At 41.9% G+C, this 12,690-nt stretch overlaps 1 protein-coding gene across 4 annotated transcripts in view; it reads right to left on the reverse strand.

Annotated features, from left to right (window-relative positions):
• The window catches only part of LOC145902431 (uncharacterized), a 68,291-nt gene that overhangs the window by 23,590 nt on the left and 32,011 nt on the right, over window positions 1-12,690 (reverse strand). For 2 of the 4 annotated variants that reach the window (XM_082990391.1, XM_082990390.1), the window contains exon 1: window positions 4,850-5,872. The exons of the other annotated variants lie outside the window; for them this stretch is intronic. In XM_082990391.1, the coding sequence (XP_082846517.1) occupies window positions 4,850-5,823 (974 nt within the window). In that variant the 5' untranslated portion in view covers window positions 5,824-5,872. Of the gene's footprint in view, window positions 1-4,849; window positions 5,873-12,690 lie in introns of those variants that run through there. 4 annotated transcript variants of the gene reach the window in all.

Genomic DNA, 12,690 nt, shown 5'->3' on the forward strand with positions numbered 1-12,690 from the left:
GCCAAAGATTCGTGAAACAGGCTCGAGAAGAAACAAAAACCGTTACCGAATAAAAACACCTATCATACACAGGAAATGGGATATTTATCCGTTCAACCACAACCACCTACGTTATTGTGAGGTCACAGTGGTTTTAGAACGAAATCGGTGACATATTAAAGCCAAAAGGTCGAAGAAAGATTTTCGACAACCTGCGTTGTGATTTCACCATCTGCTGGTTTGACATTTTACTGATTTCTCCGGGGGGTCAATTGTTCTTGTTCGAAAAAGTCAATTGCCATTGTTGGCGTCGAACAAGCTTTATGGATAACAATACCACAATGCAAAGGGCATAATAAGGCATAGCTGGGGTTAATTTTACCTGTATACTCGCTTCGTTCGCGTCCAGCGCATATTTCGCATATCCTTGAACCAGGAAAAACCAAACCAGTAACTTTACTTAACAAACCTGAGTAAAACAGCACATATTGATTGATTGTTACAAAAACTGATGTCATCGCATCTAGGGTTAAAAAGTGTCAACATCTATAATTAGGGCTTGCCAGAAACCAGCTCATCAAGTCTTTTAATGATTCAACTCCATCAAACCTCATCTCAGTAATGTAGTTACAGCTGGTAGGACTAAGACCTTATACAGACAAAGATTGATATGAAGGCTCCAATTGATGAGATTACTCATAAAATAAGTGGGTTTTCACCCGCGCAGTCATCTTAACATCCCCTTCAGTGGCAAAGATTGCCGAAAATAAACATTGTAAACATGATAACTGGGTGGTAATGGCTGGAGTCACAGCACAACCTCCTGCACCTGTTACATTATTCATAATTTACTAGGTGACTAAATGCTCCCGAACAATATTAAGAAAAAAACAACCACTACAGCAACCGCTACCTCCAGAAACTGAAAATGCCCAACCTCGAATGTGAACACTATTAGGTTTATTATTACATCACAAGCCATGTAAAGGTCAGGTAAAGTTCGACCTGCTTTCGAACGACCACTTTCAAGTTGGCGCAAATTAGTAGTTTCAGGTTCACAAGGTTCATACTCGGGATAATGTTACCACACTCAATTGGTCGCCACATATCTGATCTAAAATATCAAAGCAGTGATTTGGATGGCCACTAACATTACTCCAACTTGGCAGCGCAATATACACCACGGAGTCCATTTTTAAACAAAAGCTTTACTGAATTAATATTCACCAGCTGACTTAAGACTGAAAATAATCCAATTTTCTCGATTGAAAGAATAAACGAAATCATACCGAACGCTTTTTGCCTCTGAAATAATTATCTCATCAGTTTGTTCGAGATTAAATAAACAAACGAAGATGAGTGTACAGAATACAAGGTAGCCCGAGGCGATGAAAATTCTCCTACACAAGTTTAGCAAACGGCAAACAACCACAATTACCTGCGTGTCAACTTTTCAAACCAAATAAAAACCTGAACGTGCGAACGACATTTGTTAAATATTAAGTTTCTTGAAAGAAAACATACAAAGGCACTGAAGCTGAACTCTGACTATGGCAACAATGCCATAATTCGAAAGCTTATATACCGTCATTCGCCTGTTTCAATCGTCACAACATACGATTGTGACAGGCGACGACGTAACTATGGACCACCCGTTGATCCATGTTTCCGCATCCAACTCTGCTGAATAGCTAACATTATGGGAAACACAAAAAACGTATTCAAACCAAGGCGACGAATTGGCCAAGCATCAGACGAGGGCACAAACCTATACATTCTTGTTTCTTGAAAGTTCTATGCTACATTTACCACAATACAGCAAGATTCCACTTAACACACCGTTTACACAATCCTGCGCCACTCATTCAAACAACAATCTGCAGTAAACGAAATATAACTTATTTCTCTCTTTGTCCGAAATCTTCAAGTATTTTACGACCAATCTTTCCCTTAACCCTATATGCCTTCAACCCTCACTACATGCCGAAGCAAGTGCAGTCTTGCGTATGACATCAGCACCACGAGACACAAATAAGACCAATTCCATTCGATTACCGAGCATTTCACGCACAACTTCCACGAATCGAATGTGTCGCCTCAATTATGTCGTCATAACCGGACTTGTCACATCACACAGACGTACTGGGGTGGGGGAAGGGGTGCGTGTATTGAGGCTTCCTGCTTTGCGCGAGACTAACAGGTTTCTGTGACGTCACATTCGGAAGGTACAGGATCTCTGGGGGTCGAATCATAAACAAGTCGCCGCACGCTATACCCCTGTGACGTCACAATCAAATCTTTATCTTTATCTCCATCTTAAAGGTCGTTTCAGTTCTTCGTTAAACTTTCCTCAAAAAGATCAAACGGGGGAGTCCCCTTTATGACGAGGAAGGCGCAGGAAATTGTGAATTTTTGTTCGTGTTCGGTTAATGAAGCTTAATGTGTCGACTGGTCCAGCCGGAAATGAGGAAATGAGTAGCAGGAAATGTCTGCCCTCCATAAACAACTGTTACTTGTTCCGTTTCCAGCGTTCCCATTACAAAGCATTCAAGACTTGCCGCAGGATTATAAACCTTTATGACAAAACAGAGATGTTACCTCCTCTGTAAGATTTTGGTATCTTTTCTAGCATTATCCGAATGTTAAACAAGAATTTGATACAAATCGGGGAAACCATTTGACGCCTTTACGTTTCACATATGCTCACAAAGACAAAGAAAAATCTTACTTTCTTTAACCACTAAGAGTAGGTGATGAACGATGTTTAGTTGTGGATTACACATACGTTTCAACCCAACAGTTCTCCAATACTCCACAACATATGTTGAGGTGTAATAACAACCGGGTGTAGAGCTGCTTAAATTCCAGCACCAACTCGAAACACTCAAGTCGGCATTGAAACACAACGTCACCAAACCACATGGAGGTGTTGACGAGGAGAATTAAGTGTTTGTCGATTCAGTAAATCCCTCTCGTTTGATCCGCTACCAAACAAGGGACATCCGCCCTTCAATGTTGTACGAGGCGGGTTAAGCCTGTTTAGTGGTTGAAGAATGGTATAAATGAAACTTAGGGTTTTCGTAATGATTGCATACATTTTAGAAAGGCTGGGGATCGAGTATAAGTCTATGTAACATTAAGATTGATATTACACAATCTTGTATCTTTTTTTTATCATTTAGGTTTGAAAAACAGTCACGGGTCCAAACTCAGATATTCAGTAGAAGCCAGTTTGGCCAAGAGTAACTTTTGCATAAACGCCACGCGATCTGCATTCACAAACGCCGGTTGATCTATGATGTCATAAACGATAGACAGTCACCACTCGTACGCAATCGTCCACGTGGAGAAATCGAAACGACTATGGCGTCATAGACACTCGTCGTAACTCCTGACATGTCTTGAGCGGGGCGAACGTCCATTGAATCAACCGCTGGGTTTTTCCTGGGGTGTAACGCGGGGTTGATTATGACGTCATGTCTGAGCGTCGACCAAATATGGCAGCGTGGAAAGTGTGTCAGGGTAGGTTTATGGAAGATGTGATTGTTTTGTAATAGTTCTACTTTTCCACTTAAGTGTGGAGAGTTGGGTCGTGTGTAAACGCTCTCTTTGCGGCTTTTCGACAAAAAATATTTAAAAGCTGTCGCATATAAAAAGTAACGATAATCGAATATAATTTCACGGGAAGCTTTGCTCAACCCAAACATCCTCGCAAATTTGATTCTAACATTCGTGAGCACGATATTAATGCGAATTGACCTTATTAAAATTGAACTTTGAACTCATGACGTAACCTTTGCCCCGAGATGAAAGAGACGTCAAGGCGAGGCAGCTGGTGGTGACATAACAATGTGCTTCCTGTTGCGTAATAAAGCTTCTGTCACGGCCTGATAGGTTTTGTATTATCGTGGGAGAGAAATAAAGATTTAGAAGAAAAAAAACACATTAGAATATTTTTTTACGAGCTATGGCCAAAACTGTTTGTTTTTCAACGTTCAGGGGGCAGCAGGAATATAATAGAATATAATATATAAATACGACAACACGACAATTCAAAAGTTAGAAGGTAAACAAAAATAATAAATACCAGGTACCAACTGAAACCTTGAGGTCTTACGCTAAATAGTAAAGCTCTCCTCAAAGCTAATGAAATCAATGCTATTTAGCGCCCACTCGTGGCCATACACAAAACCAATCTGGTCCACTATGTGGCGGGAGAGAAACCAATGTAAAAAAAATATACGGCCACGAGGAATTCTGGTACAATAAAGTTTATGAGGACTACTCATACTGCGCCTGCAATATATAGGATTGGTCAAATAGATATTAGTATGGTCTACATATCACTGCACTAAGCGACCAAATATCTGAATTTCTCCCAACATCAAATCGCATAGCAGCCACAAATGAGACGAAACTTTCATTCATGCGGATATTTTGCGGTCCGCTGATCCGATTACTAATGTTTACGTACAAATAGGCGTCTTTTCTAATCACAATGCTTTGGTGTGGCTTGAAGGACTTGCGCTTAAACACCGATTAGTCAGTGTTTTGTAACGCTCGGTATCACCTCAAAGCGGACAAATACTACTTGAGGAATTCTGCTATGCAGGAACAACAAAAGAACTGAATAACAAACGACATTTCTTGAGTTTTGTCATACCGCATTAAAGCACTAAGAATTAATTTCCCCAGCATCTTCTTAGAGATTTGAAACACTCCGCAATCGAAATCAAAGAAACTATTCGCTAACATTTATGTTCAGTTTGTTGGAAAAAGTTTAAGAATACCCAGAAATTAAAGAATTGACTTTAAACAATGGCACGCGAACGAATTTTTCGGGTCAACCTTGGTCGCGTTTTGAAAATACCTTTTCTTTCCTTTCCTCCTCTCAGTCGGTCTCCAACGACTTCCAAAAGATGACGAACTAGAACTGGATGACACGGAAGAGGCGGAGGACACTTTCCTCGCCTTTCTGGCTCCAGCTTTCCGGAACAATTCCTCCGCGATCTGATGCTCAGGAAGAGACTGCCTCCTGCTCGCGGACTCGGAAAAGTCAACGGAAACCGCGGGTTCGTCTTTCTCTGCGCTGTTCGAACGCGAGATGCTGAAAACGTTCTTCAGCAAACTTAAACTCGAAATAGAATTCCTCTTCAGCCCAAAAACATTCGGCAAAGATCGTCGACGCGATTTCTTTGTCTCAGAATCCTCAGGAGAATCTTTCTTCTTTCTCAAAACCACTTTAACCGAGGGTTCCCGGTGTCCAACCGAGTCTGTTTTGCCGCCAAACGAAACTTCGGCACTTTCAGGGGTCGAAGGTGACAAACTTGCGACGTCATCACTCTCCTCCCTCGGTTTTCTCACAACGGTCGATGTGTCTCTCGTTTTCGTCCAGGCCGAATCAACATCCGCGGAAAGATTCACATTTTCCGAACCAGCGACCAACGAAAGAGGTCGAGCCGTGACGTCAAAAGCACGAGTCTTTCTGACGTCACTATCGTTTGATTGGCTCCTGGTGATAGTTAGATGTCGGAGGTTGTTTGCCAGACCGCTGGCTTTCTCCTCATCAGGGATATCGGAGAAGATCGGGAAAGTTTTCGTTCTTCCCACGTTGAAGTGGGTGGCGGATCTGACCTTCAGCGGGGTCGAAGGTCGACCTTCGAAACTTGTTCGGGGTCGTCGGGTTGGGGGGAATCGCGGGGTCCATGGGTTCTCGTAACAAGTGGGGAATACCCTTTCCATGGGGTAACTGGATATCCCCGTGGTTTCTTTGTCAGATTTGTAGAACATTGCTCCTGTCTTAAGAGACGACGAAGAAGAAATCGCGGTCGTTGACTGATTCATTGTGACGAAACAATCAATATTTCACATTATTCAAAGAAACTGATCATTTTTATCTGTGAAGAAAAACGTCAGAAATTTGGTTGATGGACAAAAAGGTTCAAACTGCTTCCATGATTACAAAACAAATGTTTCTTTGAAACAACAGTCACAACATTCTAACTGCTATGAGCCCGACTTTCCGCAACTAAACATGTTTATGCAGTGTTTTCAAAATTCCTCAAGTTCTGCATACAACAGCAAGCTAAAATGCACACAAGGTCTAAAAGAATAGAAACCGAGTTTAATCAATGAACTTGCAACTTTCTCTACGCACATCCTTCATACTTTCAGTCACTTTCAACACAGACTTCTGCGTCAGAGCTAAAGTAACGTAAGTGAAACTTTTTAACAAAAAGCAAACAAAAGATTTGTTGCCCCCTAATTTCGGAAAGCGCAAAAAACCACGACTGAAACCTTACAGTGTGGTTGGAAAACCGAATATTCCATCCAAGTACGAAGGTTTGAAAAGATACGCAATTAACGTAGCATGTGAAAGTTAAATTATCTGGCTTTTATGCGTTCCTATAGAAACTAAATATCGTTTGGGTACAACAATGGCGCGCAACTATCTTGGCCTGTCAGAGAACACACACGAGATAACGATCAACTACAACTCATTTGGACCAGACAAACTGACTTGGACGGTGTTAACAGCTCTTAACCCCCCAAAAACTAACTTTGTTGCCTCAAAAAACGTCGATTTGTTTCTGAAAAATTCACGACCTGTTTCCCATTCGAGAACAAACGCTCACTCGACGACGAATAACCAACTGGTCAACTTTTTCACGAGCAACTAACCAGCTGACCGGAAACATGCAAGCACACAACACGAGCTATCCCTATGTTGCGTCACCAGTCGTGCTGTGAGGACACAATGCCCACTGTGACGTCACTCGATCGTCATGTTTTGAATTTCAGCTGAACAAACTATAGCACATGACGGGGAACCCCCCACTCTGACGTTGTTGTAATAGGCAAAAATGTTAGGTGAATTTTTCCATTAAAAATGTTTAAAACAGGTCAATGTAAATTTGACTACGTGCTTGCGTAGCCTCATTAAACCTTAACGTAGCGCGCGCAGAAATATTTCATGAGCAAATACTGTATTTTTGAAACCCCCAAACTGTCTCGCAACCTACGAAGGTGACCCCACGTGCATCCGGAATTAAAGACATTAACAGCACCCGGTCCTCATCAATATTTCAGAGTAACCATCTTCTGTCTGCACAAGTAACACAACATGGCAAGGGTTCGAAGAATAAACGCGTTTCTACGTGCTATAACCGACAACATCATAATTTTAAGTCTATAAACAACAAAATATTTTACTTATAACACTTCCGGCTTCGTGTGGAAAGTTTTTTTCGCAAAATTAGTTATTTCGCAAATAAAAGATAAAGTCTTACGTTTGGTTAACAACAACCACAAAAACTACAGCTCCGATTTGTAAACGGTTTATGAGACCTTGCATTGTCGGCAAAACTGTTGGAACAACGATAAAAAACTGATAACCTGTGTTTAAAACTTGCAGTTGCTCGAATTATTCCAACTAAGATGAAATCTGAAACCTCTAAAACTTCGACCCGCCCCGTATAAGCCGAGGTTGGTTTACAAACACGCACCACTACATGCAGCAGCATTGGGAAGGATCGCCTGCTTTTCACGGTCGCTCGCTGATCCCGCACTGCTTGCCGTCCGCCACTCACTAGCTGTTGACGCAACAAGGCAGCAATTACAAAGCGTGTCGCACTGGAAGCAAATTGCTCACGGCGAAACGCGATTGGAATTCTAGATCGTAAAAAAACGCGCGACGAAGATACCTCGACTTGTGGACTCTCGACAAATATTATGAATCGCGTTCGACTTTTCGAATCACGTGTTCAATACACGATTGTTTAAGAAACCAGGCAATTCCCGGCAAAGGGACGAATATCAGTTTTTAGTATTTAGTTCATTCGCACTTAAACAACGCACGGTGCACGAGCTTGAAAAGAATCGCTCTAGCTATTAACTTTTATGGTTTGAACTTGAAAGCTTTTAAGCCCTTTAAACTGATGATTGGTCCCCGCGTTTCCGTCCAAGTTTCACTTTGTGGTTGAATGAAACCTTGGTGGACTTTGCAAACAATTTAACTTGCACCCCCGGTTGTACAACAGCAGCACCAATTAACTCGCGTATGTGGGTTGAAAAATAACTATATAGCATAACATTAACAAGACTGTGCTTACGTCTACAAAATACTCGGTAACCTTTATCTAAGACAAGCTTAACCAACTTGCACGAGGTTATTGAGCCAGAGCAATAAGCTGCCCATGCAACAAACCTGGATGTCTACAACTAGTAGCACTTAGCTAAGCTGTGTGTTAAACAGTCGACCAGCCACGCGCCGAACGTACACAGAGGAAAGAGAGAAGCGGGATTTTAATTTTTCCGGCCATGCGAGGAAGGCGGTCTGTAGTAAGCCGTGCTTGGTGCGTGGCAGCTTGTGTGAATATTCCTGCCTTCGAATTTGCGCTCACAATTCACAGGAATCATGCAGGCATTTGAGTGCGGTCGGATGACGCAATATGAGGTTAATGGACTTGATCGAAACATGAGAGGTTGCCAATAGCTACGCTGACGTGAACGACGTTGGTCGAAAATTTTTGACTTTTCTTTGCTCAACTAAACCATGCATTATTTCGCTCAAAAGGAATTTGTTCGTTAAATCTACTCACGGTGGTCATTTGATTTTACTGCGAAACTGGGCCTTAAAACGTTCAAGTAATCAACATTCCCCAAAATCACAAAACAACAAACTGTGCAGATATTCCAGCAAATTACGAGCAGTTTAGGACATTTTCCGTTTGTGAGAAACGAAACAAGTTCGATCCAACGCATTGATAAGGTAGAAGCTAACGACCGACTGAGTCACCCAGAGAAACCACAAACGAAACAGAACAAGCAGTTTTTCAGGCATTTACCGCCAAATACTTTATACAAAGTTCATTATAAATCACTTTCGCAATCATACGCATTCGTTTGCTTTCAAAATACTTTGCGGAAAATTAGCCACGTGCTTCCATTAGGAATGGGTCGAGTTTGAGATAAAGTTGAACATTTCGCAAATGCGTTAGACATGATAGGTTGCTGCCTTCTGCGATAACTTGATGCTTCAAGCCACGTTTGTAGAGCAGTGGTTTTTAACCGGTGGAAGATTCTAGGGCTTCATGTGAGTAACTAGACGACACCGAAACATGCAACGCATGGAGTTACAAGAAACACGTTACTCACTGTGCTTCGTACATTTGTTCCAAACTGGCCAAACAAATTGACACGGTCGTAGACGAACTATTGTGAAATAACAATTCATCATAATTTGAAAATTGAAAATGAGAGCTTGTGGATTCGGTTAGCGAGCATGGCTTAACACAGGTGCGTGCTTAACGCTATGTTAAGGTTATCGGCGGATGTTTAGGTTTAACGCATGGCTTCTTGCGCACTTCTTGTCGGGATGTCGGTTGAGATCGACCACCGGTCTTGATGACGTCACTAGATTAACCACAACGACATCGAGATGTTCATAGTTGGGACCTGTATTGTCTGTGAGAGCCTTTCCCGTGTATTTACCACATTTTTATATCGCACGGGCTTTCGACTAATACATTCTCCAACTAAAGTTTCACTACCAAACAATTTGTAGTCCGAAATCTGCGGGGAACCCGAAAAACACACAAAAAAAAACACGCTTTAACTGATGTCTCTGCAAACAGCAGATTTTTCTGCACTTTTCGACCTCGTTGTCTGATCTTGGTTAAAACCTTCGCAAGCCGACAACCTACATTCTCACAACCCAAACCTCATCGTTTCCAGTTACACTGATTCCACCTAACTTGATGACTCACATGACCAAAGCAAATACTTTTTGATACTCTGCTTTGGACGCCGACGAGTTTGTGTGTCGACTAACAGGAAAAATCTCCTCTTTGCTTACTTAGATGTAAGAGATGCGGACATGTGGGTAAATATTTGACAAAGAATCCCCTCACTGTATCCTCAACTCATGTTTCGAGTGGTCGAATGGGGGAGGGTAATAACACAAGATATTAACCCTCCGCCCGTTTAACGACGCATTCGTTTCCACCGTACGGAAACATACTTGGTTACTCATATCGTATAACCGACTATTGATGGAAGCCCATGTTGAAAACACAATAAAATTATGAAATTTAGTTTTTTGAGAAACTTTTACATCGTGACAAACCCGTTTTTAATTGAAAACGATTTAAAGTCGCTTGAAACCAATAAATGAAACTTGCACTAAAGGTAACAACACTGAGCAATACTTAGTTAATAGCACATGTGTTAAAGCCAAAGCGAAGCTAAACGCCCACAAATCACCGAATGTCTCTTAAAAGATTTCATTAACTATCGTTTTTTTGCCACAATCAAAAGTCGTCTCGATAAACTTCATCCGTGTTAATTCTGTGCGCACAACAACATTTTCCCTGCAATCGCTCTTGGAAGGTCGCATTCTCTAACCCCAATTGCACCGAATCTCCTTAAAAATGCCGACGATAAATGCAAAGGGCGAACCACCAACACCCACGAATAACCACAAGTTACCGCACGCAATAAGGTTATACGTGGTTTGTCTACGCAAGCAAATTTATCCGAGTTAAACCTCATTGTTGAGTGTTGGTGTCACAACGACAAACAGTTTTCTATCACAATGCTTCAACCTCACATTTCATACATTTGTTTTATACCCGATTTATAAAATATATGACATCTTATAACCTGAACCTAAAGTTATCAAATGAATCCGAACGACCAGGACTCACTATTTTCAATTAAAAGTCAATATTTGATATAATCCTCTGTCATATATCGCTCAACTTGGCAACTTTACACCTTTCCGTTCCACTTAAGCCAACACAAACTGTCCAGTTTGTAACAGAAAATCGAATGTCCGGGGAATAAAATCAGCACAATTAAATCCCGAACGGTGCGGGATCGATATAACGGCTAATTAAAGGTGACAGTTGGCTCGTTTTCGCACCCTACAGCTCTGGAACAAGGCGAAAGGTTGCTCTACAGGGAATATATTGGTTTTAATTGGCGAATCTTGGCGTGGTTCTGCTTCAAGGACGCAAATACACACGGTCCTTCATTCGCGTTTGCGGTAGTTGGCATTTCAACAAACCACCCCCAACCTTACAAAGACACGTGTGACATTCCGAGTTTGAGGAAATTATTTAAGTCACCGATCCACTGAAATGTTGAGGAATTCGAACGTTATTGGTCAAAACACCGAGGTTATTTAATTTCTATGATTGGGGGGGGGAGGGGGCGGCTTCACACAATGACAGAAAACCGAATGAATTTGGCGAAAAAAACTAGAGCTGACTTCCTTGAACCTCAGCACAGCTTTCGACTTTAATCAAAATGCCAACATTCAAAGTTTCCGTCTCTCTGACCTTTACTATGGCAGCGGCAATCGTCTGCAGCGTTAAAGCGGCTGAAATTATGCAATCGCAAACATTTGTTCACTGCAACCAAACTATGAAGTGAAACTGAAGCAAATTTCCAGCTGCATCTCCGCATCTGGAACCCGACCCTGGCGACCGGAGCGCTCAACATATGTCACGCCGCGCGACCTCTGCTCTATGACGTAACAAACTATAACGTTCCTTCAGTTTGTTTCAGCGCGAAGAACCAATTGTTTACCGAACGTGTTTGTTGCAAACTGAGCGCGATCAATAATTTCATCCCCGTTCTTCATTTGTTTTTAATGGAGAATTCCTGAACGCTGAAACAATATTGACGAAAATATCGCATTGTGATCCGGCGGTTTTCATGATACCGGGTTCGATTTACCACCACTGTTCTATACTCGTCAATGTGTTTCTGGAAAAGGCGCATGGGTGCGTTTTCTCAATTGATATCAATTCGTAACTATCGCTGCCACAAACTCCTTTACACTCAAAACGCCGATATAAGTACACATTATACTATTACGGTATTGAGAAAATCATGTCAATATGTTTGAATGAGACGAAAAAAATGACTAAGAGTAAGAAACGTGAATTCGTAGAAATCAAAATTACCAGAAATTACTGAACATTAACTCGAAGTCTGCATTCTCCATTTCAGCGCTATCTTCTTACTTGCAATACAACTTCTACAACGGACGTACATTTGCTGCTGTTCGCAAGAGACCTGACTTCACAGTGCAACCAGCTACTGCATGCAACCCCTTCCACACAACCAACCGAAACGACACAAAACCGACAAAAACGCTCAGATTCAGCTCCAGCAAAAAAGTGAAACGGCGTAAGGTCGTGCGCAGCGGGGCGTGACGGCGCCTGAGTGACTCCCAGGTCACGTGACCGATTGCCAGTCGTGCTTTGAAGGAGGGAAAACCTCCCGTGGCTTAAACGTCCATCCCTGCTACCACGGGGGTTTGGGACATGAGTGATAATGGACGCCACTGTGACGCCGCGGTGTCGAACGCTTGGCAATTTGCTCTCAGTGACGTCACGCGATGACGTGGATACTGGGATAGCCTTGAGTGTCGAGCACACTTACATTGTTATACAGGAAAGTTTGTTGCTAATATCTAAGGAACTGACATTCCGACACAATTAAACTTTGATTTGATTCCATCAATAAAATAAAGTCAACGTTTCATTGTGTCGGAATGTGAGTTTCTTAGAAATTAGCAACACAATATTCACCACTGATAGTTCCCAACCTATAATTTATCATTTACTCTAACCAAGAAGTCAATATGTATATCACAGTTGCCAACATACTATTGGTGGAATTCCAGTGCGCGCTTATAAT

The sequence above is a fragment of the Ascidia mentula genome, chromosome 5, assembly GCF_947561715.1.
Source record: "Ascidia mentula chromosome 5, kaAscMent1.1, whole genome shotgun sequence".
NCBI classification, from domain to species: Eukaryota; Metazoa; Chordata; class Ascidiacea; order Phlebobranchia; family Ascidiidae; genus Ascidia; species Ascidia mentula.